The following is a 26,635-nucleotide window of genomic DNA, read 5'->3' as shown; positions in this document are numbered from 1 at the left end:
GCTCCCTGGCTCAGTGGGCCTTTCAGAACCTGGAACCAGATGGAGGTGGAGATAAGTAAGATAGAAGAGGCGGGTCAAGTTCACTGAAACTTAAGAAAATCATGTTTAGACTCTGTTTTAAAAAATCCAGGCTGGCTCCCATTCTATAGCATGAAGGGCAAGTCCATGTTCTTCTCACCAGTGCCCACGTAGATGTAGCCATAGTGCTTGGTGCGGGGAGCATGGTAGAAGGTGAGGCCTGGCCAGAGCAGGCTGCGCAGCACCACCAGGGCATTGCCCCTCTCCATCTGGATACTCCAGGACCCTGAGAGGAGACAGGCAGGAGGTGAGGCCTGAGTGCTGCTGGAGCCAGAGCTCTGCCCTTTGTGCTGTGGCCCCTGGCAGCCAAGCCCAGGTGCTAAGGTTCCACTGGAGAAAGACCATTTAATTCTCCAGGTGCTTTACTCCGATTGCCTTTTAGCCATTATTCTTGTCATTTTAAGAGACATAGTCTCACTCTGTCGCCCAGGCTGGAGTGCGGTGGTGCAACCACAACTCAACCTCAGCTTTGACTCCTGGGCTCAAGCAATCCTCCCACCTTAGCCTCCAGAGCAGCTGGGACCATGGGCATGCACCACCATACCCAGCTAACTTTTTTGGTTTTTTGTAGAGATGGGGCCTCACTTTGTTGCCCAGGCTGGTCTCAAACTCCTGGGCCCAGGCGATCCTCCCACCTTGACCTCCCAAAGTGCTGGGATTACAGATGTGAGCCACCACACCCAGCCCTTTTAGCCATCTCACTGCTCATTAAAACAACTTTCAGGGGGAGGGCAAAGGAAATGAAAAGAGGTGAAACTCAAACCAGTCTATTTTGTTCCTGTCAGCAGGTCTAGCTAAAGGTTGAGTTGGGGAGGAGGTTGAATCCACAGGCAGAGGGGAGTTGGGCTGGGCCAAGGAAGAGACACCGACTCCTCCCACACTACCCAGTACAGTCACCAGTTCTAGTGTGGTTTGCCCCTACTTGCCGTTTTGCTCTGTCTTCCCCGTTTCCTGAAGCCTCTCCCGAGTTGGTTTAGACCAGACCAGGAAAGGAAGGCTTAAATAGAAGTTTGGGCAGTTCAGCCTCCTAGCTCAATGGCCCTTTCTGGCAGCTGGTAGACTGGGAGCCATCCTTATTGGGAGGGGACTTGGGCTGCCCCTAATGAGCCTTTGTCCTAGGTTCTGCCCTGGTTTTTGCCTCCCCACACAGGAGCAGCCCAGCTCAGGGCTGAGTCGTGCAGCCATGAGGACTTGGCTGGAAGGGCCTGATTCAGCTCCAGAACCCAGGGAGGGAGCCACAGTGTGGGAGGAAGGAGCCTGGGAAAATCGCCTCTGGATGCAGATCTGGGGCTTCTATTCCCCTGCGCACTGAGGCCTCTCCCGGCCCAGCCACAGCCCTGCTCCAGGCCCTGCGAGAAAGGCAAATGCTTTGAAAGTTTTGGTGTTGGACCAGCCAGCCATGCGCTGAGAGCCGCTCTTCGGCCTTCATCAGCTGCCAGCTCAGCCCGGCTGCTTGGCTCCTGCTGCCCCAGCTTCCCACAGGCCACCTCCAACCATGGTCCACCCTAGTCACTCCACACCCTGCAGCCTCACAACTCAGTCCCCACCCACTAGGCGCTACCCTGCATCCAAGAAACCTGATTGCCAGGAACCCCTGACCCTCATGGCAGCTCAGCCCTACTCAGGGTACAGCCGCCTGCCCAGGTCAAAACCAGAGTTTTCTGGGAGTATGTAGTTTGGCTGTCCCTGGTCCTGCTCAGGGAGAAGCCAGTCACAAAGCTCACTTTAGCACTATGCAGTGGCCAGCACCCAGTGCCATCGCCCATGCAAAGGTTGAAGTCAGATTCACAGTGCGGACTTGTCAGCCCACACAGTACCTGCTGGACAACATCAAGAAGAAAGTAGAGTGTCCCTGTGTTAGCCGGGCTCCAGCTGGAACACTGCCCCTGAGAAGGAATATTTCCCCTGACTCTTAAGTTTTCTTTGGGTGCTTGGAGTCCTCTGCCTCTCAGACCTGCCCTCAGAGTTTGATAGTTCCTAGCCTGGTACTTTCCTGGTCATGCATCTCCAGAAAACAGATTGCTTAGGGTCGATGAGGGTGGGGGGTCCAATAGGACAGTGTTCCTACTCCACTGCTTCAGCAAGCACAGACCCAGGAAGATCCATTCCCTCCCTTGATCACCCCACCAGCCTAGAGTATCATCAGGGTTCAGGCTCCATAGGACACAGTCCTTCAGCCCCTTGAGCTAAGAAAGACCAGACTGCCTTATCTGTACCTGCCTACCGAGGGAGGGCAGCTTGCAGCCTGCCTGGGCCAGGTGCTGCCCTGGAGAAAATGGAATCCTGGAGTCCTCCAACCTAGACCCTTCTCAGTTCATTGCTGCCAGCACCTTAGCATGCCTGGGCAAGGGCTTGGTCCTGCCCTGCCCTCACACCAGCCTGCCTGCCTAGGCTTTGGCCACCTCTTGCCGCCAGTATATAATGTGGGGGGCGGGGGGCAGTGTTCTTGGACAGAGTGGCCTAGGCCTATCAGCGGGGCGGACTCCTACCCAGAGAGCAAGGAGAAACTGGCAGGGCAGCTAGGGAAATACAGTGCCCCCGCCTGGCAGGGAGCAATGCTGCACAGGCGGGAGGGTGCTGGTGGAATACGGTAGCAGCATGTGGAGCCAGTGAGAAAACCACTGCCTCCCTCCCTCGCATTCCTGTCACACTCCTGTCCTCTCCTCGTCCCTGGCTCAGCTGGTCGCCCGGGAAACACACAGACTCAACGTGCCAGGAGTCACGTAGCATCTACCTGAAGAGCCAAGCACTTGCTGTCACCTTCACCCACTTTCTTACTGCAACTGCTGAACAGGCTGAGCCCAGCCAGCTGCTGTCGCCGCCTCCAGGACTCAGGGAAAAGCCCCCTGCAGACTTGCTGCTGCAGGTTCACAGCCCCCGCGCTCTCTTCTCTCCCCGAATCCCTCCTGCCCCCTAGCAGCCACTCTTCTCCAGAAGCTGTGTTTTGAGGATGTGATAGGTTCAGGTTGGTAAGTCAGGAGAGGGGCCTCCTGGGTTTCCTGGGCCCCCAGGGTCTCACCCACCTTGCTAGTATGGAAACCTCATGCTGGGGCGTACTTACTCTAATTACATTCTCCTGCCATCCTGGAAGAAAGGCAACTCTGGGATTAAGATCCACGGAGAGTAGGCCAGGCTGGGGACCAGGGCTGTCCGGGGGCAATAGATGGCTTAAATCCTCTCAGATGAGCACCAAAAAAATTTTAGTCACACACAAAAAATAAATGGCCATGGGTTTCCAGTGGGAGAAGCACCCCCACCTCCTACAAGGGCCGTAAGAATCATATACCGCCTAGACGCCTGAGGACAGAGGAGGAGGAGGGAGAAACCCCTGGTTGCCAGATCCCTATCAAATCAATGAGTAGCAGAGTCAGGCTGCGTGGCCCAGAAGGCTGAACACTTGTCAGCCAGGCTTCCAAGGAACTGGGGCAGGAAGAGCCACCTGCACACGTCCCGAAGGGAAGGCTGACCCTGGGCACCATGTGCTCCACCACCCTCGGCTCCCGTATGCTTGCCTCCCTCGCCCCCTTCCCGGTCCTCAACAACCACCAGCAGTAGCTTTCGAAGGCTGCTTTCAAAGGCAGCCAGGGAGGCAGGCCCATTGCTGCCCTCTGCTGCCTGAACTGAGCATTGCTGCTGAGAAATTGCTTGGGAGGGAGCCCCAGTCTGTGTGCACCTGGCAATTCTGAGGCCTCTGCACCAGCCCAGAGTGGAGCAAGGAGAGGAGCAGTGCCCTCCAGCCCTCCTCCTTTACCTCCCAGGACACCGATTCTTGCAAGGCACCTTCTAGTTTACATTTCCCTTTCCCATCCTCTGTTTCATTTGATCTTCCCAAACACCCAAGGGAGGTGTCTTTCTTATTCCAAGGGCATCACAGGTGCCTGTTGTAGCTGCTCCGTGGCTATTTGCTGATATAGTGGAAGTTCAGGGAGCATTGAATGGCAAGATACTACCTAGGAATCTAGGCTCCTGACCGGCATGGTGGCTCGCGCCTGTAATCCCAGCACTTTGGGAGGCTGAAGTGGGCATATCACCTGAGATCAGGAGTTCGAGAGCAGCGTGGCCAACATGGTGAAACCTCATCTCTGCTAAAAATAACAAAATTAGGCGTGGTGGCATGCACCTGTAATCCCAGCTACTTGGGAGGCTGAGGCAGGAGAACTGCTTGAACCCAGGAGGCAGAGGTTGTAGTGAGCCGAGGTGGCAGCGAGACTCTGTCACATATATATATATATATATATATAACCTCCTGACTCACGGCTGCATCTATGCCACCTGGCTGCAGCCCAAGGTCAGAGAACTCTTAGTCATTACCCTGGATCCAGCAGGAGGACAGTCCTGCCACCCCAGAACCAGCTACCCACTCCCATGGTACTTTGCAGATCCCTGGACACGGCATGACAACTCATGAGGACAACAGCTCTCCCCCTCCTCTCTTCAGCCAAGGTGTCTCTTGTCACTTTGGCCAAGGGACAAGATGTCGAGTCATTGGCCTACCTCATGGACACAGAGCAGGAGTCCCAGGAACAGGGCCAACCTAAACCACACCTGCTCAGAAGCCACATGAAGTCACCCTGAACAACTGCCTCAGACCCTGAAAGGAAACAGTTATCCTAACTGGCCAGGAAACAGTTGCCAAATCCCATCCCTCCAGCCAGTCCTGGTGTCCCAGGGAACTCCTCCTTGGGGTTTTGGCCCCAATTAGCAGCCCAGCCCAGCTGCTGCCTGCCTGGCAGGGGAGCCTCCAAGCAGCTCAGACCACTCTTTTCCTAGCTGACAAGGAAGGGGACTAGGGAGGAAAATCAGCTGTCCGCTCTCCTGTGACCATCCACACTTCCACTCCATCGCCATGACCCTCATCAAACCATCATGAGAAAAAGGTGGGCCTAGGCTGGGCATGGTGGCTTATACCTGTAATCCCAGCACTTTGGGAGGCTGAGGTGGGTGGATCTCTTGAGCTGAGTTGTTCAAGACCAACCTGGGCAACATGGTGAAACCTCATCTCTACAAAAAATACAAAACCTAGCCAGGCATAGTGGTCCACACCTGTAGTCCCAGCTACTCGGGAGGCTGAGGTAGGAGGATCACTTGAGCCTGGGAGGCGGAGATTGCAGTGAGCCAAGATTGTCCCACTGGCCACTGCACTCCAGTCAGGGCAACAGAGCAAGACCATGTTAAATAAAAAAGAAAAGAAAAACTGCGCCTGACTTCCTGGAGGCCTTCTGGTAGTAGTGGTTCTAGGAGGCGGGACCTGAAGGTTATGGGGAGATTTCCCAAGGTAAGGCCAGGAGCATCCCTCCCCTGAGGCCCATGTGCACAGGAAATGCCAGGAGTCCTCAGCTTCCAAGGTTCCAGCTCATAAAGCAACATGGTGGGGTGGACTGGGAAGTGGAGCCAGCAGCTGATCCTGCAGCCCTGAGGTCATGACATCAAGGCAGGATGCCTAGGGCCTTGGGTAACTGCAGCTCACCCACCTGCCAGGCCCAGATCCCACAGCTCCCATAGGCCTGATGAATTCACTTGCCACTGGACACATCAGAGTGGCTCACCAGGCTGGAGTGCAATGGTGACCAATCACAAGTAACATCAAACTCCTGAGCTCAAGCGATTCTGTCACCTTGACCTCCCAAAGCACTGGAATTACAGGCATGGGCCACCTTGCCCAGCCCCCATCCCTGCAGCCTTTAGGAAGACTCCAAAGTCTCACATTTTACTTCTCCTGTTGCAAGGAAAGACAGCTGCCTCCAGGGTCCACCTTACCTGAGACGGCAGAGGGCAGATAGGGCTGACGGTGTTCCCTTAGGAAGACTTTGCTGGGCCCCACCCCATCTAGCTGACTTTGGTCTTGGCTGCAGAAGCTCTATCACCCTCTTCGTCCCTCTCGCTGCACAGTGGACGAGGCTCCATCCATGGGCAAGGCAGCGCTGCTACACCAGTCCCTCTCACCCAGCACAAAGGAGAGCCTCATCTTCTGATTCTGGAGCATCCAGCTGCAGGTAAGAAGGCTGCAAAGGGCTTCCCAGACACACCCTGAATCAGGGGACAGGGCTGCTATCCTCAGATTAGGGGAATGAAGAGGACTTCTGTAGGCCCACCCCTCAGCCCCTGGCTCTGAGGTTCCATCACCACTACTGTTCCAGGCTCTCTTTGTCACCAAGGGGCACACAGCCCCCATCGGCTCCTGGCAAGTCTGGGAGCAGACATGGAGGAGATGAGGGGAGTCTGAGAAGTGTGTCTGATGGGCGGGAAATGCCCCAACCCCTATAGAACTTCTTCATATCCCCCGACTTGTCCAGGAGACCCTCCTATCTGTCACTACAGCACTGGCCCTGCTCAGAGTAGCTTGACTCAGATGTTCCTGTATGATGGAAGCCCAAATGGTCACTCCTTGGTGGCAGCTCCTACCCACTCAGAACCATTGCCTGGCCCCTGGGGCACTGCAGTAGCCCTGAGATGGCCTCATGATCCCTGGCTTGCCCTGCCCTGTCTCGAGCCACCTGTGCACCACTGCCTTATTGTCACAGACCTGCTCACAAGCCACCAGCAGCTTCTAAGGCCTTGGCCTTCTAGGCTGTCCTAGGCCTGCCCCAACTCATCTCTAAGGACTTGCTGCCACTAAAAAAATTAATATTAAGGCCGGGTGCGGTGGCTCACGCCTGTAGTCCCACCTACTCAGGAGGCTGAGACACTAGAATCGCTTGAACCTGGGGGGCAGATGTTGCAGTGAGCCGAGATCGTGTCACCGCGCTCCAGCCTGGGCAAGAAACTCCGTCTCAAATAAACTCCGTTTCAAAATCATCATCATCATCATCATCATCATCATCATCATCACAGGCTCACTTTGATATATTGGTCTTCACAAACACTGCAGTTTTTATAAACTGAAGGTCTGTAGCCACCCTGTGTAAAGCAGCGTATCAGTGCCATTTTTCCAACAGCATGTGCTCACTTTGTATCTCTGTGTAACATTTTGGTAGTTTTCACAACTTTTCAATTTTTTTTTTTTTTTTGTCTGAGACAGAGTCTCGCTCTGTCACCAAGGCTGGAGTGCAGTGGCGTGATCTCGGCTCACTGCAACCTCTGCCTCCCAGGTTCAAGTGATTCTCATGTCTCAGCCTCCTGAGTAGCTGGGACTACAGGTGTGACACTACACCTGGCTAATTTTTATATTTTTAGTATAGATGGGGTTTCACTATGTTGGCCAGACTGGTCTCGAACTCTTGGCCTCTAGTGATCCGCTGCCTCGGTCTCCCAAGGTGCTGGAATTACAGGCATGAGCCACCGCACTCGGCCCTTTTTTTTATTATTATATTTGTTACGGTGTTCTGTGACCAGTGATCTTTGATGTTACTATTGTATTGTTTTGGGGCACCACGAACTACATCCATTTAAGATGGCAAACCTAACTGATAAACATGTGTCTTCTGACTTCTCCCAGCCCTCTCCCTCTCCTCAGGCCGCCCTATTCCCTGAGACACAACAGTCGTTAAATTAGGCCAATTAATAACTCTACAGAGGCTGGACGCATTGGTTCATGCCTGTAATCCCAGCACTCTGGGAGGCTGAGGGAGGCGGATCACCTGAGGTCAGGAGTTCGAGACCAGCCTGGCCAACATGGTGAAATCCTGTCTCTACTAAAAATACAAAAATTAGCCAGGCATGGTGGCACATGCCTTTAATCCCAGCTACTCAGGAGGCTGAGGCAGAAGAATCACTTGAACACAGGAGGCGGAGGTTGCAGTGAGCTGAGATCGTGCCATTGCACTCCAGCCTGGGCAACAGAGTGAGACTCTGTCTCAAAAAAAAAATAAAATAAAATAACTCTACAGTAGCCTCTAAGTGTTAGGTGAAAGGAAGAATCCCACGCCTCTCACTTTAAATCAAAAGCTAGAAATGACTAAGTTTAGTAAGGAAGGCATGTCAAAAGCTAAGATAGAGCCAGGCATGGTGGCTCATGCCTGTAATACCAGCACTTTAGGAGGCTGAGACAGGAGTACTGTTTGAATGCAGGAGTTCGAGACCAGCCTGGGCAACACAGCAAGACCCCATTTCTACAAAACAAAAAAAAATTGCCAGGTACGGTGCACACACCTATTGTGTGTGCTGTTGCAATCCTCAAGAGGTTGAAGCAGGAGGATCACTTGAGCCCAGGAGTTCGAGGTTACAGTGAGTTATGATCACGTCACTGCACTCCAGCCTGGGTGATGAAGCAAGACCCTGTCTCTAAAACCAAAAATAAAAAAAATTGAAGGCCGGGCGCGGTGGCTCAAGCCTGTAATCCCAGCACTTTGGGAGGCCGAGACGGGCGGATCATGAGGTCAGGAGATCGAGACCATCCTGGCTAACACGGTGAAACCCCGTCTCTACTAAAAAATACAAAAAACTAGCCGGGCGAGGTGGCGGGCGCCTGTAGTCCCAGCTACTCGGGAGGCTGAGGCAGGAGAATGGCGTAAACCGGGAGGCGGAGCTTGCAGTGAGCTGAGATCCGCCACTGCACTCCAGCCTGGGCAACAGAGCGAGACTCTGTCTCAAAAAAAAAAAAAAAAAAAAAAAAAAATTGAGATAGGCTGAAAGATAGGCCTCTTATACCAAACAGCTAAGCTGTGAATACAAATAAAAGTCCTTGAAGGAAATTAAAAGTGCAACTCCAGTGAACATATAAATGATAAGAAAGTGAAACAGCCTTCTTGCTGATATGAGTGGTCTAGATAGGAAATCAAACCAGCCACAACCTTCTCTTAAGCCAAAGCCTAATCTGGAGCAAGGTCCTAACTCTCTTCAATTCTATAAAGGCTGAGAGCTGAGGAAGCTACAGAAGAAATGTTGGAAGCTAACAAAGGTTAGTTCATTGACTGGGCATGGTTGCTCATGCTGTGATCCTAGCACTTTGGGAGACTGAGGCAGGAGGATGGCTTGAGCCAAGGGGTTGGGGCCAGCCTGGGCAACATAGGGAGACCCTGTCTCTACAAGAAATAAGTCAGGCATAGTGGCACACACCTGTAGTCCCAACTACTCAGGAGGCTGAGGTGAGAAGATCACTTGAGCCTGGGAAGTCGAGGCTACAGTGAAGCATGATCACGCTGTTGCACTCCAGCCTGTGCAACAGAGTGAGACTCTGTCTCAATCAATCAATCAATGTTAGTTCATGAGATTTAAGGCAAGAAGCTGTCCCTATCACATAAAAGTACAAAGTGGAGTGGCAAGTGCTAACGTAGAAGCTGCAGCAAGTTAACCAGAAAACTCAGCTAAGATCACTGATTAAGCTGGCTACAATAAACATAGATTTTTAATGGAGATGAAACAGCCTTCTATTGGAAGAATATGCCATCTAGGACCTTTTTTTTTTTTTTTTTTTTTGAGACAGAGTCTTGCTCTGTCACCCAGGCTGGAGTGCAGTGGCACAATCTTGGCTCACTGCAACCTCTGCCTCCCAGGTTCAAACAGTTCTCCTGCCTCAGCCTCCCGAATAGCTGGGATTACAGGTGCAGGCCACCATGCCTGGCTAATTTCTGTATGTTTAGTAGAGATGGGGTTTCACCATGTTGGCCAGGCTGCTTTCAAACTCCTGACCTCAGGTGATCCGCCCACCTTGGCCTCCCAAAGTGTTGAGATGACAGGCGTGAACCACCGCACCCGGCCTAACATCTAGGACTTTCACAGCTAAAGAGAAGTCAATACCTGGCTTTAAAGCTTCAAAGAACAGGCTGACTCTTGTTAGGGGCTCATACAGCTGGTGGCTTTAAGTTGAAGCCAATGCTCATTTACCATTTTGAAAATCCTAGGGCCCTTAAGAATTATGCTAAATCTGCTCTGCCTGTGCTCTATAGATGGAACAACAAACCCTGGATGACAGCATGTCTGTTCACAGCCCGGTTTACTGAATACTTTAAATCCACTTTTGAGACCTACTGCTCAGAAAAAAGGATGCCTTTCAAATTACTACTGCTCATTGACAATGCACCTGGTCACCCAAGAGCTCTGAAGGAGATGTATAACGAGATTAAAGTCGTTTTCCTGCCTGCTAACACGACATCCATCCTGCATCCATGGATCCAGGAGTGACTTCACCTTTCAAGTCTTTTTTTTTTTTTTGAGACAGTCTTGCTCTGCCACCCAGGCTGGAGTGCAGTGGCCGGATCTCAGCTCACTGCAAGCTCCGCCTCCCAGGTTTATGCCATTCTCCTGCCTCAGCCTCCCGAGTAGCTGGGACTACAGGCGCCCGCCTCGTCGCCCGGCTAGTTTTTTGTATTTTTAAGTAGAGACAGGGTTTCACCGTATTAGCCAGGATGGTCTCGATCTCCTGACCTCGTGATCCGCCCGTCTCGGCTCCCAAAGTGCTGGGATTACAGGCTTGAGCCACCGCGCCCGGCCTCAAGTCTTATTTTAAAAAGACATTTCATAAAGCTATAACTGCCATAGATAATGATTCCTCTGATGGATCTGGGCAAAGTAAATTTAAAACATTTTGGAAAAGATTCATCATTTTAGATGACATTAAGAATATTCATGACTCGGCTAGGTGCGGTGGTTCACACCTGTAATCCCAGCACTTTGGGAGGGTGAAACAGGCAGATCACAAGGTCAGGAGATCGAAACCATCCTGGTTAACACAGTAAAACCCCGTCTCTACTAAAAATACAAAAAAATAGCTGGGCGTGGTGATGGGCGCCTGTAGTCCCAGCTACTCAGGAGACTGAGGAAGAAAAATCACTTGAACCCGGGAGGTGGAGGTTGCAGTGAGCTGAGATCATGCCACTGTACTCCAGCCTGGGCGACACAGTGAGACTCTGTCTCAAAAAATAAATAAATAAATAAGAATATGTATGACTCATGGGAGGTCAAAATGTCAACATTAACAGGAGTTTGGGAGAAGTTGATTCCAACCCTCATGGATGATATTAACAAGTTCAATACTTCAGTGCCAAGCACAGTGCCTCACACCAGTAAGCCCAACATTTTGGAAGGCTGAGGTGGGTGGATCACTTGAGGTCAGGAGTTCAAGACCAGCCTGGCCAACATGGTGAACTCATCTCTACTGAAGATACAAAAAATAGCCAGGCATTGTGGCGCATGCCTGTAATCCAGCTGTTTAGGAGGCTGAGGCAGGAAAATCACTTGAACCCAGGAGGCAGGGGTTGCAGTGAGCTGAGATCACACCACTGCATTCCAGCCTGGGCAAAAGAGCAAGACTCTGTCTCAAAAAAAAAAAAAAAAGGCCAGGCTGGGCGCGGTGGCTCACACCTGTAATCCAACACTTTGGGAGGCCAAGGTGGGCAGATCACCTGAGGTCATGAGTTCAAGAGCAGCCTGGACAACTTCGTGAAACCCTGTCTCTACTGAAAATATTTTAAAAATTAGCCAGGCACAGTGGCAGGCACCTGTAATTCCAGCTATTCAGGAGGCTGAGGCAGGAGAATCGCTTGAACCTGGGAGGCAGAGGTTGCAGTGAGCTGAGATGGCACCATTGCACTCCAGCCTGGGTGACAGAGTGAGACTCCATTTCAAAAAATAATAAAAATAAAACATAAAAATAAAAGTAAAAAGTAGAAATACAAAAATTAGCCGATCATGGGCCAGGCACGGTGGCTCACGCCTGTAATCCCAGCACTTTGGGAGGCCAAGGTGGACAGATCACAAGTCAGGAGATCAAGCCATAGATTTTTTTTTTTTTTTTTTTTTTTTTTTGAGACGGAGTCTGGCTCTGCCACCCAGGCTGGAGTGCAGTGGCCGGATCTCAGCTCACTGCAAGCTCCGCCTCCCGGGTTTACGCCATTCTCCTGTCTCAGCCTCCGGAGTAGCTGGGACTACAGGCGCCCACCACCTCGCCCGGCTAGTTTTTTGTATTTTTAGTAGAGACGGGGTTTCACCGTGTTAGCCAGTATGGTCTCGATCTCCTGACCTCGTGATCCGCCCGTCTCGGCCTCCCAAAGTGCTGGGATTACAGGCTTGAGCCATAGATTTTTAATGGAGATGAAACAGCCTTCTATTGGAAGAATATGCCATCTAGGACTTTTTTTTTTTTTTTTTGAGACAGAGTCTCGCTCTGTCACCCAGGCTGGAGTGCAGTGGCACAAGTGCTCTGTCACCCAGGCTGAAGTGCAGAGTGCAGTGGAGTGCAGTGGCTAACACAGTGAAACCCCATCTCTACTAAAGAAAATACAAAAAATTGGCCGGGCGTGATGGCGGGTGCCTGTAGTCCCAGCTACTTGGGAGGCTGAGGCAGGAGAATGGCGTAAACCCGGGAGGTGGAGCTTGCAATGAGCCGAGATCATGCCACTGCACTCCAGCCTGGGCAACAAAGCGAGACTCCATCTCAAAAAAAAAAAATTAGCCAGGCTTGGTGGCTGGTGCTTGTAATCCCAGCTATTCAGTAAGCTGAGGCAGGATAATCTCTTGAACCCAGAAGGCGGAGGTGGCAATGAGCTGAGATCACGCCATTGCATTCCAGGCTGGGTTACAAGAGTGAGACTCCATCTCAAAACAAAAAGAAAGACTTCAGTGGAAGAAGTAACTGCAGACATGGTGGAACTAGAAAAAGAACTAGAATTCAGAAGTGGAGCCTGAAGATGTGACTGAATTGCTGCAACCTCATGAGTGGATGATGGGTTACTTGAATGGATGAGGGGTTGCTTCTTATAGATGAGCAAAGAAAGTGGTTTCTTAAGCTGGAACCCACTCCTAGTGAAGATGCTGTGAACATGGTTGAAATGAGAACATCAAAGGATTAAGAATATTACCTAAGCCAGGTTCGGTGGCTCACACCTGTAATCCCAGCACTTTGGGAGGCCGAGGCAGGCAGATCACAAGGTCAAGAAATCGAGACCATCCTGGCCAACATGGTGAAACCCCATCTCTACTAAAAATACAAAAATTAGCTGGGCATGGCCGGGCACGGTGGCTCACGCCTGTAATCCCAGCAATTTGGAAAGTTGAGGTGGGCAGATCACAAGGTCAGAAGATCAAGACCATCCTGGCTAACACGGTGAAACCCCATCGACTAAAAAAAAAAAAAAAAAAAAAAAATTAGCCAGGCATGGTGGCAGGTGCCTGTAGTCCCAGCTACTCGGGAGGCTGAGGCGGGAAAATGGCATAAACCTGGGAGGTGGAACTTGCAGTGAGCCAAGAGCATGCCACTGCACTCCAGCCAAGGCAATAAAGCAAGACTCTGTCTCAAAAAAAAAAAAAAAATTAGCTGGGCATGGTGGCGCACACCTGTAGTCCCAGCTACTCAGGAGGCTAAGGCAGGAGAATCGCTTGAACCCGGGAGGTGGAGGTTGCAGTGAGCCACTGCACTCCAGCCTGGCAACAGAATGAGATTCCGTCTCAAAAAAAAAAAAAAAAGAATATTACCTAAACTTAATTGATAAAGTAGTAGCAGGGTTTGAAAGGATTAATTCCAATGCTGAAAGAAATTCTACTGTGGATAAAATGCTATCAAACAGTACTGCATGCTAGATAAATCTTTTGTGAAAGGAAGAGTCTATTGATGTGGCAAGCTTTGTTGTCGTCTTGTTTTAGAAAATTGCCATAGCCACCCCAGCCTTCAGCAATCACCACCCTGACCAGTCAGCAACCATGAACATCAAGGCAACACCCTCCACCAGCAAAAAGATTACAATTCACTGACGGGTCAGGTGATCATTAGTATTGTTATGAAATAAATAATTTTTAATTGTTTTTAACATTTTTAGACATAATGCTATTGCATACTTAACAAACTATAGTATAGTATAAACACAACTTTTCAAAAAATGTGTGACTCACTTTACTGCAGTATTCACTTTATTGTGGTGGTCAGGAACCAAACTTGCAATATCTCTGAGGTATTTTTCTTTTTTTTTTTTTTGAGACGGAGTTTTGCTCTGTTGCCCAGGCTGGAGTGCAATGGCACAATCTCAGCTCACTGCAACCTCTGCCTCCCAGGTTCAAGCAATTCTCCCTACTTCAGCCTCCCAAGTAGCTGGGTTTACAGGCGCACGCTACCACACCCAGCTAATTTTTCTATTTTTAGTAGAGACGGGGTTTTGCCATGTTGGCCAGGCCGGTCTCGAACTCCTGACCTCCAGTGATCTGCCCACCTTGGCCTCCCAAAGTGCTGGGACCACCGTGCCCAGCTGGTGTGTTCATTTTCATTTGAGTCCTTACTGTGCATTAGGCACTGTTATAAGTATTTTGTACTTGAGTTTACTCATTTAATTCTTGCATCCAAATGCTCACCAGGCCTGACCCTGCTTAGCTTCCAAGATCAGAAGAGATTAGGCATGTTCAGGGTGGTATAGGAGTAGTCCATTTAATTCTCATAACAACTCAATGAGGTAGAAAATATCAATTCTCCCCTTTATAGAAATGAGAAAACTGAGGCACAGGGAAATGGAGGGATTTGCATGAAGTCACACAGCTAGTAAGGGGCCAATTCAGGATTCCAACCCAGCCTGTCTGATTCCACAGACCTTGCGTCGCCATCCCCATCCTGAGATACCGCCCAGCTGGGTCGTTCACTGCTCTTCAGAAGTGTTTCCCCCTAGAGGTGTGGGTGACTATTGTCCTGTAGTTCCTATCGTCATTTAAACTATTGTTACTTAACAATCCAGTTCATGCCAGAGCCGTGGAGTCTAACACTTTAACACCTACTGTGTCCTTGGGTTTAACTCTCTGAGCCCCTGTTTCCTCATCTGTAAAATGGGGATAAAAATAATAGGCTGGCTGTGAAAATTAAAATGAGATAAGGCATGGCAAGAGCTGAGTACGGTGCCTGGCATACGATAAGCGCATCATGTTTCATGAGTTAGTTGTTATTGTTGTCATTATCATTGCCGTCATCATCATTAGATCCTTCTCATTCTCAGGAACACCCAACAAGGGAAGAGAAAGAAGTGGGGCGCTGAGTCTGTGCCTTGGGCCTGGCCCCCAATGGCCTAGAGCCTGGCACCTGAATTGGGTCATAGCATCCGAGGACATGTTGTTCTCTACGGGAGATGCTCAAGGGAAGGAAATGGGGTCAGCAGCACCAGCTATGTGCCAAGCATTATATCCAGTCCCCAAATCCCAGACTCCCAAAAGTAACAGTTGAGATGTAAGTATGGCTAATATTTTCAGGGATATTTGGGAGAAGATTCCCAACCTGCCTCCATTCAAGATTGCTACAAAAATCAAGAGACACTGAGATACCTCCTCTCTGTGAAAACATATGGAAAACAATCCTACCTTTTGTAATTCAAGAACATTCATCAGTGTGTACTATAAACTGGGCCCTGAGGAAGCCCCACCCTCAAAAACCCATGGTGAACCACCAATTCCCACTAGGCCCTTGGTTCCAGTCTCAGAGAAAAATGGCAGGTGGCATGGCCCACTGCTGTGGCCTGAGGACAGATTCCATGGCCTCAAGGTAATGGACTATTACCTTTGGGAATGTCATGCTCCAAGGAGTCCATGAAATCCAGGGAGGGGTCCAGGTCAGCCTTCTCAAGCAAGGTCTTATTCTTTAGCTCAACAGGCTCCCTGAAATGGAAGTAGGAGCTGAGCTTCTTGGCCTCAGACAAGGACAGTCCTAGAAAGAGGTGGCAGGCAGGAAAAGGATGGTTAGCCCCAAACCCCCCAGCCCCCTTTCTCTCTGCACTGGGACCACATGGTAGGGCTTACAAAAGACCCTGTCAACCACTGACAGAGAACTGAAGGAAGGAAAGGGATTAGTGTTCCCTCAGTCCAAACTCGGACCAGATCCTGCCATAAACAGAGTCCAGCCAGGCGCGATGGCTCATGCCTGTAATCGCAGCACTTTGGAAAGCCAAGGCAGGCAGATCACCTGAGGTCGGGAATTTGAGAACAGCCCGGCCAACATGGCAAAACCCTGTCTCTACTAAAAATACAAAAATTAGCTGGGCATGGTAGTGGGTGTCTGTAATCCCAGCTACTCGGGAGGCTGAGGTAGGAGAATCCCTTGAACCCAGAAGGCAGGGGTTGCAGTGAGCCAAGATCGTGCCACTGCACTCCAGCCTGGATGACAAGAGCGAAACTCCATCAAGAAAGAAAGAAAGGAAAGGAGGGAGGGTGGGAGGAAAGGAGGAAAAAAGGGAAAGGAAGGAAGAAAGGAAGGAAGGAAGAAGGAAGGAAGGAAGGAAGGAAGGAAGGAGGAAGGAAGGAAGTCCAAGGAGGAAGGAGATAGGAAAAGGCAGGTAGCCCAGACCCATGTAAAGCCCTGGGACCAAGGGACTACATGCTCTCCCACTCCTCAGGCTGAAGAGAGTCAGGGACCAGTGACTGGGGAGCCCATACTGATCACTGGTGCCAGGTCACTCCCAGGTGATAAGGTCACAACTACTTCTTCTCTGATAAAGTGTGTAAGTACCCCTGCTGGACTCCCAGACATATGTTCTATTGTGCTTGGGAAAAGATACCCCCCAGCCCTTGAGAAGGGCCCCAGAGAACTCACCTTCAAAGGTCCGATTGACATGGGTGGGTCCAAAAGGTGTCTTGAAGAGGGCGCCTCGGGGGATGATGGCCACAGCCTTGTCAATCTGGTCAATGACAGACACCAAGCGGGTCTCTTCCTTGATTTGGACCTGAGGAGACAGGAGAGGAGCCCCCCCTGCCAGGGCACTGTGCCCATCCACCCCTGGCACAAGGTCCCTCTGCATGGCCATCTCACCTGTACCACCACAGTGTAGTGGACACCAGAGCCACACAGATCACTCTGGGTAAGCCCTCACCTTCCTTCCTATCAAGATTTTCTTCCTCTCTTTTATTTATTTTTAATTCGTAATACATACAGGTGGTATGATATTCAAAACTACAAAAAAAAAAAAATCAGTCTTTCTCTCACTCCAGTCTCTGAGCCCCTAGTTGCCCTCACTGGGGACAACCATCATTGAAGGTTTCTCGTGTACTCTTCCAGAGGCATACCATCCTATCAGCATATTTAAATGTTGCTTATTTTGCCTTTTTAAAATATAAAAGTAATCATGCTTACTGTAGAATATTTGGATAATACAGAAAGACATACCAAAGACAATTAAAACCATTCATAACCCTACCTCCTAAAGATAATCACTGATAATATATTGGTATACTTTCTTTGTGTTTTGTTGTTGTTGTTGTTGTTTTGTCTTTGTTTTTGTTTTGAGACAGGGTCTCACTCTGTCACCCAGGCTGGAGTGCAGTGGTGCAATCATAGCTCACTGCAGCCTCAACTTCTCAGGCTCAGGTGATCCTCCCACCTCAGCCTCCCCAGTAGCTGGGGGTACAAGCACATGTCACCAGACCTGGCGAATTTCTGGTTTTTTTATTATTTATTTATTTATTTTTGAGACAGAGTCTTGCTCTGTCACCCAGGATGGAGTGCAGTGCAGTGATCTCAGCTCACTGCAATCTCTACCTCCTGGGTTCAAGTGATTCTCCTGCCTCAGCCTCCTGAGTAGCTGGGACTACAGGAGTGCACCACCGCACCCAGCTAATTTTTGTATTTTTAGTAGAGACAGAGTTTTACCATGTTGGCCAGGCTGGTCTTGAACTCCTGACCTCAGGTGATCCACCCACCTTGGCCTCCCAGACTGCTGGGATTACAGGTGTGAGCCACTATGCCTGGTCAATTTTTGTATTTTTGGTAGAGACAGGGTTTCTCCATGTTGCCCAGGCTGATCTCCAACTCCTGGGCTCAAGCAGTCTGCCTGCCTCAGCCTTCAAAGTGCTAGGATTACAGGGTGAACCACAGCACCCAGCCCTCTATGCATATATTTAAAGCAAAATTAGAGTCACAGTTTATATTGTTTCATATCCTTCTCTTCAGTTTAACATTATTTTGCAAGCATTTCCCCTATCATACCATTTTTACACAGATGAAATTTAGTTACAATTACTATCTAGGGCAACCCTGAACAAAAGGATTTCATAGAGATTTGTGGAAGAGCTCGACAGAGAATGCATGTCAACAGAGGCCCCCAGAGAATCACAGAGCCACCTATTTGCCATTGGCAGCCTACCTGAATGGTTTACAAAAGAAAGGTAGAAACTAAGCTTTAACAAGTGCTGAGGCCAGAGTCTTTAAATATGTCACCTTATTTAATCCACACAAGCCTGCAAAGCAAATACACTTATCTCAATTTTACAGAAAAATGATAATAAAACTGAGGCTTATGGTTGGGTGCGGTGGTTCACACCTGTAATCCCAGCATTTTGGGAGGCCGAGGTGGGCAGATCACCTGAGGTCGGGAGTTTGAGACCAGCCTGATCAACGTGTAGAAACCCCATCTCTACTAAAAATACAAAATTAGCCGGGTGAGGTGCCAGGTGCCTGTAATCCCAGCTACTTGGGAGACTGAGGCAGGAGAATCACTTGAACCTGGGAGGCAGAGGCTGCGGTGAGCCAAGATCGTGCCATTGCACTCCAGCCTGGGTGTGACAGTGAAACTCCATCTCAAAAAAAAAAGAATGGGAAGGCTCTTTAAGACACTGATATAGAAAGATCTCCAAAATATATTGTTAGGTGAAAAAAAGCAAGGTTCAGAATCATGTGTATAACATACTGCCATGTTTTGTTTTGTTTAGTTTTGTTAAGGTAAAAAGAGAATATGTATAGGTATGGTGTTTGTTGAGGCTTATACTTGCATGAACTGTCTCCAGAAGCAGCAACTAGAAATTTAATGTGAATTCAAATGCCTAGGGGAGTTTGTTGTTTTTTTTTTTTTTTTCTGAGACGGAGTCTCGCTTTGTCGCCCAGGCTGGAGTGCAGTGGTGCGATCTAGGTTCACCGCAAGCTCCGCCTCCCAGGTTCACGCCATTCTCCTGCCTCATCCTCCTGAGTAGCTGGGACTATAGGCGCCCGCCAGCACGCCCAGGTAATTTTTTGTATTTTTAGTAGAGATGGGGTTTCACCATGTTAGCCAGGATGGTCTCGATCTCCTGACCTCGTGATCCGCCCGCCTCGGCCTCTCAAAGTGCTGGGATTACAGGCGTGAGCCACCGCGCCTGGCCTGTTGCCATAATTTCTATTGGGCTGGGTTCTGGATGAGCCCAGGCTCTCTTTTAGGCCCTCCTCCTGCTCTCCTCTTCACTCACCACTATTTCTTCTTCAAAGACCTTTTCACCTTCATTCACCTTCTGCAGCTCAGTGTGTTCATATTCATATGACGGGTCCCCCATGAAGCGGCCCTTCACCACAGACGACTGTGCCACCATCTCCTCTGTGGCAGGGGGCAAGAGGCTCCACTCTGTGCAGTTCAGGCTGCCAACAATATTCACATCACTCTTGGATTCAAACTCCCCTGCTCACCCACTATTCCTATTATCTTCCCTTCTTTCTAGTGGGTTAGGCCCAGGAAAAGCTGTTGAAATGGCCACCTTTCCTCCCAATGCTGTCATGAGACCATCAGAAGCCCCAAGTGCTGACTGGGCATGGTGACTCATGCCTGTAATCCCAGCACTTTGGGAGGCTGAGGTGAGCGGATCACTTGAGGTCAGGACTTCAAGACCAGCCTGGCCAACATGGTGAAACCCCGTCTCTTCTAAAAATACAAAAATTAGCGGGGCATGGTGGCACATGCCTGTAGTCCCAGCTACTCAGGAGGCTGAGGCAGAAGAATCGCTTAAACCAGGGAGGCGGAGGTTGCAGTGAACCAAGATTTCCCCAGCCTGGGTGACAGAGTGAGACTCCGTCTCAAAAAAAGAAAAAGAAGCCCCAAGTGCCAATGGTGAACACACCCCTCATATGTGATAAACAGATTCAATTTCATTCATTCCATGTATGCTGAAATTAAATGAGCCTCTTCCTAGATATCTGGACTATGAAATTCCAGATGAGCTTCTGGTAGCTGAACTTTTCTCAGTTGTGTGGACCCATGTTTTGGTGGGCCCTAAATTCATGCTCCGCCTGCCCACGGAGTCAACAGCATGACCATTTCGTCCCATTTCTCAGAAATGCCCAGCCTGTGTTCAAGGACTTCTCCTTCGAGCCCTTCGGGAGCACTCACCAGGCCCACCCAGTCCCTTCTTTCTCAATTCCTGCTGCTGGAGGTCCTGCCCACTCCTCTCAAATATACCCTGGGCCTAGGTCCCCAGTCTGGCCCCTGCTCATCTTCCTGCCCTTCACTCTCCACCAGTTCCCCTTCAACATAAAAACTGCTCAGCTGGCCGGGCACGGTGGCTCATGCTTGTACTCCCAGTACTTTGGGAGGCCGAAGTGGGCAGATCACTCGAGACCAGCCTGGCCAACATGGTGAAACCCTGTCTCTACTAAAAATACAAAAAAATTAGCCAGGCCTGGTAGCGGGTGCCTGTAATCCCAGCTACTCGGAAGGCCAAGGCAGGAGAATCGCTCAAACCCAGGAGGCAGAGGTTGCAGTGAGCCGAGATCATGCCATTGCAATTCGGCCTGGGCAGCAAGAGCAAAACTCCGTAAAAAAAAAAACAAAAACAAAAACAAAACAAAAAAACTTCTCAGCCTACTAAAACAGCAGCCCCCCAAATCCATGTCCTTCTAGAAAATGCTGTTCCTGTCCTTCCCTCCCTTTTTCCCAACTCTCAGCAATAATCTCAGAACAACAATTGCCCTGTGGGGGCCTTTCCTCCCCATCATTTTCACTCTTCAGCCCACTATGCCATGATTTCTGCGCCCACCACTTCAAGAAACTGCTTGGGAGAAGGCCATCCATGACACGTAACAGCCAACAAATGCATCTCCATCCAGTTCTATTTCCTCTGACATCTCCCTTCCTCCTTCTCCAGGGTCTTAAGTATTTCCAGGGACCTATTCTCACCCTTCTTTTCTTTTTGCAGTCTTACCCACCTGCCTTCCAGAGCCCCAGCTACTACCTAGTCCATATCCAGAATCCAACCACTTCCACAGCTCCCACCCTGGCCCAAGCCACCATCCCCTACTGTCTAGATATTACCATAGACTCCTAACTAGTCTTCCTGCCTCCACATCTATTCCCCCTTTGGACTAGTCCCCACCCAACTGTTCACACCTAAGCCATCATGTCACTCCTCTGCAGAACCTTCCAATGGCTTCCCATTAAGCCAAGTCATACAATGCCCCACAAGGCCACTCCTTACCTCTCTGAATCTTGTGTCCTACAATACTCCCCTCATTCATTCTTCTCTAGCCACACTAGTCTCCATGCGGTTCCACAAACACACTAAGCACACAGGTGCATTTGCACTTGCCTACTTGCCTAGAACTCTCTTCCCTCAGATATGTAAGTAATTCACTCTCTCAGTCACTTCAGGTATCTTGTCAAATGTGACCTTATCAAAGAGGCTATCCCTGACCAAACTATTTAAAATAGTACCCCATCCTGTATTCTCTCTTTTTTTTTTTTTTTGTGTGTGTGTGACAGAGTTTCACTCTTGTTGCCCAGGCTGGAGTGCAATGGTGCGATCTCAGCTCACTGCAACCTCTGCCTCCCGGGTTCAAGCGATTCTCCTGCCTCAACCCCCCAAGTAGCTGGGACTACAGGCTTGCAACACCACGCCCGGCTAATTTTGTATTTTTAGTGGAGACAGGGTTTCTCCATGTTGGTTAGGCTGGTCTCGAACTCCCGACCTCAGGTGATCCACCTGCCTCGGCCTCCCAAAGTGCTGGGATTACAGGCATGAGCCACTGCGCCTGGCCCATCCTGTATTATCTATCCCCCTTAGCTTTTAACATCATCTGACATAGAACAGATGTGTTTGTTTAGCTATTGTCTATCTTTCCTTCCCTGTCCCCTAAACACACACTACAATGTAAGCTCTACAAAGACAAGGATTTCATTTACCACTGAGCTCCTGGTGCCTAAATCAATGCCTCGCACGTGACAGCACACAGTAGGTGCTCAGCAAATGCTTATAGAATAAAATGAAATGGCCGGGCGCGGTGGCTCAAGCCTGTAATCCCAGCACTTTGGGAGGCCGAGACGGGTGGATCACAAGGTCAGGAGATCGAGACCATCCTGGCTAATACGGTGAAACCCCGTCTCTACCAAAGAATACAAAAAACTAGCCGGGCGACGAGGTGGGCGCCTGTAGTCCCAGCTACTTGGGAGGCGGAGGCAGGAGAATGGCGTGAACCTGGGAGGCGGAGCTTGCAGTGAGCTGAGATCTGGCCACCGCACTCCAGCCTGGGCGGCAGAGCCAGACTCCGTCTCAAAAAAAAAAAAAAAAAAGAATAAAATGAAATGAATCCCAAATCTGTATCTTCAGTTCAACTTTTTCTTCTATATTCCACATCTGTACTTTAATATACTTTCTTAACACCTTGTAACTCAGGCACCTCACACCAAATTCACTATGTCTTCCCTAGTCCTGTCCCTGAATTCTCTCCTACTGAGTGGTGTTAGTACTTAACTTACTCAGCTGCCTAAGCTAGGAGGGGTCAGCCTTGACCTCTTCTTTATAACAATCCTTATTCAACCTCACATGTCCTGACAATTCTAGCACTTAAATCTTTCCAACCATCCCCTCCTCTGCATTCCCTGGGCTACGTCTTCCTTTCAGGCCTCATTCATATGGACACTACAATGGACTCCTAACCACAGTGCTCACCACACTTTCAGGCCATTCTGCCCACTCTGATCTGAGCAGGCTCTTCTTGCAAGCCCCTCAGTAGCTCCCCATGTTCTATAAACAAAGTTCCATATCCTTTTGCCTCTAGAACCAGTTCTACACAACATCATACTACTGTTCTCCCGAACACTCTGAGCCTTCCCCAGCCAACAAGTTTGTCTAACTGTTCCCTAAATAAATAAGCTGTGCTAGCCTATTTATTTATTTATTTATTGAGAGACAGGGTCTCGCTCTGTCACCCAGGCTGGAGCGCAATAGTGGTCCATAGCTAACTGCAACTTTGAACTCTTGGGCTCAATCCTCCCACCTCAGCTTACCGAGTAGCTGGGACTACAGGTGCACACCACCATGCCCTGCAAATTGTTTTGCTTTTCTTTCTTTTTTTTTTTTTTGAGACAGAGTCTCGCTCTGTCACCCAGGCTGGATTGCAGTGGCATGATGACGGCTCACTGCAACCTCCGCCTCGCGGGTTCAAGCAATTCTGCCTCAGCTTCCCGAGTAGCTGGGACTACAGGCGCCCGCTACCACACCCGGCTAATTTTTCATATTTTCAGTAGAGACGGGTTTCACTGTGTTAGCCAGGATGGTCTCAATCTTCTGACCTCATGATCCTCCCGCCTCGGCCTCCCAAAGTGCTGGAATTAAAGGCGTGAGCCACCACGCCCTGCCTTTTTTTTTTTTTTAATGGATGAGGTCTTGCTATATTGTCCAGGCTGACCGAATAGACTGCTTTATAAGGTAGTAAGCTCCCCTTTAGTCAAAAAGAGGCTGGCTGGGCGTGGTGGCTCACGCCTGTAATCCCAGCACTTTAGGAGGCCAATGTGGGTGGATTACTTGAGGCCAGGAGTTCAAGACCAGCCTAACCAACATAGTGAAACCCTGTCTCTACTAAAGTTACGAAAATAAGAATAAATAAGCCGGGCGTGGTGGCTCAAGCCTGTAATCCCAGCACTTTGGGAGGCCGAGACAGGCGGATCACGAAGTCAGGAGATCGAGACCATCCTGGCCAACACGGTGAAACCCCGTCTCTACTAAAAAAAATACAAAAAATTAGCCGGGCGAGGTGGCGGGCGCCTGTAGTCCCAGCAACTCGGGAGGCTGAGGCAGGAGAATGGCGTAAACCAGGGAGGCGGAGCTTGCAGTCAGCTGAGATCCGGCCACAGCACTCCAGCCTGGGCGGCAGAGCGAGACTCCGTCTCAAAAAAAAAAAAAAAAAAAAAAAAAAAAGAATAAATAAATAAATAAATAACCGGGTGTAGTGGCGCGTGCCTGTAATCCCAGCTACTCGGGAGGCTGAGGCAGGAGAATCGCTTGAACCGGGGAGGCGGAGGGGGCAGTGAACCAAGACGGCGATACTGCAATCCAGTCTGGGTGACAGAGCGAGACTCTGTCTCGAAACAAAAATAAATAAATAAATAGGCTGGATGGTCCTGTATGGTAGTGACCAGGGAGTATGGTAGTGACCAGGGAATTTTCCCCAGCTCTCTCCCCATTCCGCATTCATTCTCCACTTCCAAAAGCGCCTCCAGCTGCAGAGCAGACACCTCCATTAAAGAGCACCACCCACTCCCTAGGGCGTCTGAGCCTTCTCCAAACTGAGCCAGGCCCAGCACTTGGCTGGAACCTGGTTTCTTCTCCAGGTCCGCATTTTCCAGAAACCTTCCCACTGCTTCACCTGCGTTCTTGGCCCTGCCTCTCTTATAAACCCATCTGCACCAAAGTTTCTCTTGGCCTCCTCAGGCGGAGAACACGCTCTCGCAGGGCCCCGCCCTCCGGGACCTCCCCCGTCCATTGCCCCGTCCACTCAGGCTCCGCCCTAGCCTCAGATTCCACGACTTCTCCAACCCTGCCTCTTCCCTCAACCACCTCTTGACAGTCCCCAGGCCCGCCCCACCAGGCCCTAGGCCCTTCCCCATTCCACTCATCTCAGATCCCGCCCACATCTCCCTTGGCTCCATGGGCTCCGCCCCTTTCAATTGCTACGACCCGCCCACCCCGCTCTGCCTCCAGGTAGCCACCCTCTGGGGTCCGGCGGCGGCCCCGCCCCGGCGGTCTCCTCACCTGTAGAGCGTCTTGCGCGGTGCGAGCTGGTCCTCACTCAGGCCTTGCGCGATGTAGTAATCGGCGACGAGGCCAAGGATGCGGCCCCAGAAGAGAACCCGATCGTAGCGGTAGTCGCGCTTAACCAGCATAAGAGACGTGAGCAGCGAGGCCCGACGGTCTGGGCTGAGGCCCTGCCTACTGCCGGACGCCAGCTCCAGAGACAGCAGGAGGCTGTCGGCGTCCATCAGGCCAGCGTCTCTGCTCAACGCCCGTCGAGTTGCTAGGAGAAGCTGCCTCCATGGAGACCTGAAGCTCCGCCCTTCCGCCTAGCAGTACGCTGGGTTCCACCCACCCCACCGCCTACCGCCCAGCCCTCCTCCCCAAAGAGGCCTGGGCAAACTTTAGCCCCCTCCCTCTTCCTTTCCAGAGTTTGGGACAGATGTCTTCAGTTGTCACGGCCACAGCATGGCTTCCCCTACTGTTAGGCTACAGTGTGGGGTTGGAGGTCCCAACCCAGCCTTTTTCCATAGATATTTGGCCCTCCCTGAGCCCTTTCACATAGTCGACAGAGTCTTCACCGTATATGCACCTGGGGTCTGGAAAGAAAACAAAACCCCAACACTGACACTAACTGTACTATTTCACCCGTCATGTCACTTCTTGACCTCTGAATGATCTGTGAAGAAAATAATTTGAGATTTCTCCTGGCTCTAATTAAGATTCTGTCATCCCCACTACCTCCACCCTCACCCCACCCCAAGCCAGGTCTTACAGAATAAGGTCCATCCATTCTCTTCCATCTTCACCAGCTGTCTTCTTTATCTACCCTTTCCATAGAAATATTCTAAGTGACAAATGAAAATCTAGGCAATGGGGCAATCTCATCAACTACCACCTTTCTCATCAACTATCAACTACCACCGACTGTTGTTTTTAGATCCAAATGGTAGCAAGAGATGAAAGGCCAGAACCTCACTGCAGCTGCAGCTTCACTCCCTGGGCTAGACTACTTCTCCACATTCACTTCTTGAGTCCCCAGGTTCCTCAGCAAGCTTGTTGCCACAGGAAATGGACTTTATTGTTAATGTTGCTAATTTGATATTTTCATTTCTGGATTCCTTTGAAGAGCACTCAGGAAATCAGAATGACCTGGGCCGCAGCTGATAAATAAGTGTCTAAATTACCCAGGTAATTACTTTTTTGATTGTCTGGGCATTGTTGGTTTTTGGGGATTGAGACACGGTCTCACTTTGTCACCCAGGTGGGATTGCAGTGATGTGTGATGTCAGCTCACTGTAGCCTCAACCTCCTGGGCTCAAGTGATCTTCCTACCTCAGCCCCCCAGGTAGCCGGGACTACAGGTGCGTGCCACCACGCCCAATATTTTTTGTATCTTTAGTAGAGATGGCGTTTTGCCATGTTGGCCAGGTTGAACTCCTGAGCTCAAGTGATCCGCCCACCTCAGCCTCCCAAAGTACTGGGATTACAGGCATAAACCACCACGCCCAGCCTTAGGCATTGCTTATGAAGGTATTTTTATGAGATCAGCCTGACCAACATGGTGACACCCCGTCTCTACTAAAAATACAAAACTTAGCCAGGCATGGTGGCGCACAGCTGTAATCCCAGCTACTCAGGAAGCTGGGGCAGGAGAATCGCTTGAACCAGGGAGGCGGAGATTGCAGTGAGCCAAGATCATGTTACTGCACTGCAGCCTGGGCAACGGAGCAAGCCTATCTCAAAAAATACAACTAACTAACTAAATAAAATTAGTATTTGAGGGAGTTGATTTGGCTTAATGTGTTATCTCAAAACGATTTATGGCTCCCTGGTTTACAACCACCCCTACTCCCTTTAGGCAGACCCCTCAGCCTTTCCTTTCCCTGAGCGGGAGATATGGCTCAATCTCTCTTCTATAATAGCAGTAGACAGAAAAAGTCAAAATTCTGGCTGGTAGAATATGCTTCAAGTGGTCATAGCA

General features: G+C 50.1%; 1 protein-coding gene and 1 long non-coding RNA gene across 4 annotated transcripts; both read right to left on the bottom strand.

Annotated features, from left to right (window-relative positions):
- Positions 1-79: 79 nt before the first annotated feature.
- RSPH9 (radial spoke head component 9) lies at positions 80-24,992 on the bottom strand. 3 transcript variants are annotated; one of them, XM_033217288.1, is made up of 6 exons: positions 24,673-24,992; positions 19,126-19,291; positions 16,505-16,634; positions 15,476-15,622; positions 4,573-4,669; positions 80-304 (listed from the first exon to the last, which is right to left on the bottom strand). In XM_033217288.1, the coding sequence occupies exons 1-6, from the start codon at positions 24,897-24,899 to the stop codon at positions 175-177; spliced, it is 897 nt and encodes a 298-aa protein (XP_033073179.1). In that variant the 5' UTR covers positions 24,900-24,992; the 3' UTR covers positions 80-174. The 3 variants fall into 3 exon arrangements, with proteins under 3 accessions (XP_033073179.1, XP_033073180.1, XP_033073181.1); XM_033217290.1 differs by lacking the exon at positions 4,573-4,669 and adding an exon at positions 3,140-3,224 and having other exon boundaries at positions 200-304; positions 24,673-24,991; XM_033217289.1 differs by lacking the exon at positions 4,573-4,669 and having other exon boundaries at positions 24,673-24,990.
- On the bottom strand, positions 16,809-17,549 carry LOC117087277. Its single transcript, XR_004438744.1, has 2 exons — positions 17,518-17,549; positions 16,809-17,333 (listed from the first exon to the last, which is right to left on the bottom strand). It is a non-coding gene; the product is annotated as an uncharacterized LOC117087277 (long non-coding RNA).
- Positions 24,993-26,635: the final 1,643 nt, after the last annotated feature.

This window comes from Trachypithecus francoisi, unplaced genomic scaffold, assembly GCF_009764315.1.
Source record: "Trachypithecus francoisi isolate TF-2019V2 unplaced genomic scaffold, Tfra_2.0 Lachesis_group10, whole genome shotgun sequence".
NCBI classification, from domain to species: Eukaryota; Metazoa; Chordata; class Mammalia; order Primates; family Cercopithecidae; genus Trachypithecus; species Trachypithecus francoisi.
The sequence above is the reverse complement of the archived record's forward strand: the minus strand, read 5'-3'. Positions and strand labels throughout refer to the sequence as shown.

Bases quoted from the DNA above. Each gene is read 5' to 3' on its own strand.
- RSPH9 (XM_033217288.1), bottom strand. From the start codon at position 24,899: ATGGACGCCGACAGCCTCCTGCTGTCTCTGGAGCTGGCGTCCGGCAGT. The intron at 15,623-16,504 runs GTGAGTTCTCTG...ACCTCTTTCTAG, and splicing joins TGTCAATCGGACCTTTGAAG to GACTGTCCTTGTCTGAGGCC. The intron at 4,670-15,475 runs GTAATAGTCCAT...GTTTCCTTTCAG, and splicing joins GGAGCATGACATTCCCAAAG to GGTCTGAGGCAGTTGTTCAG.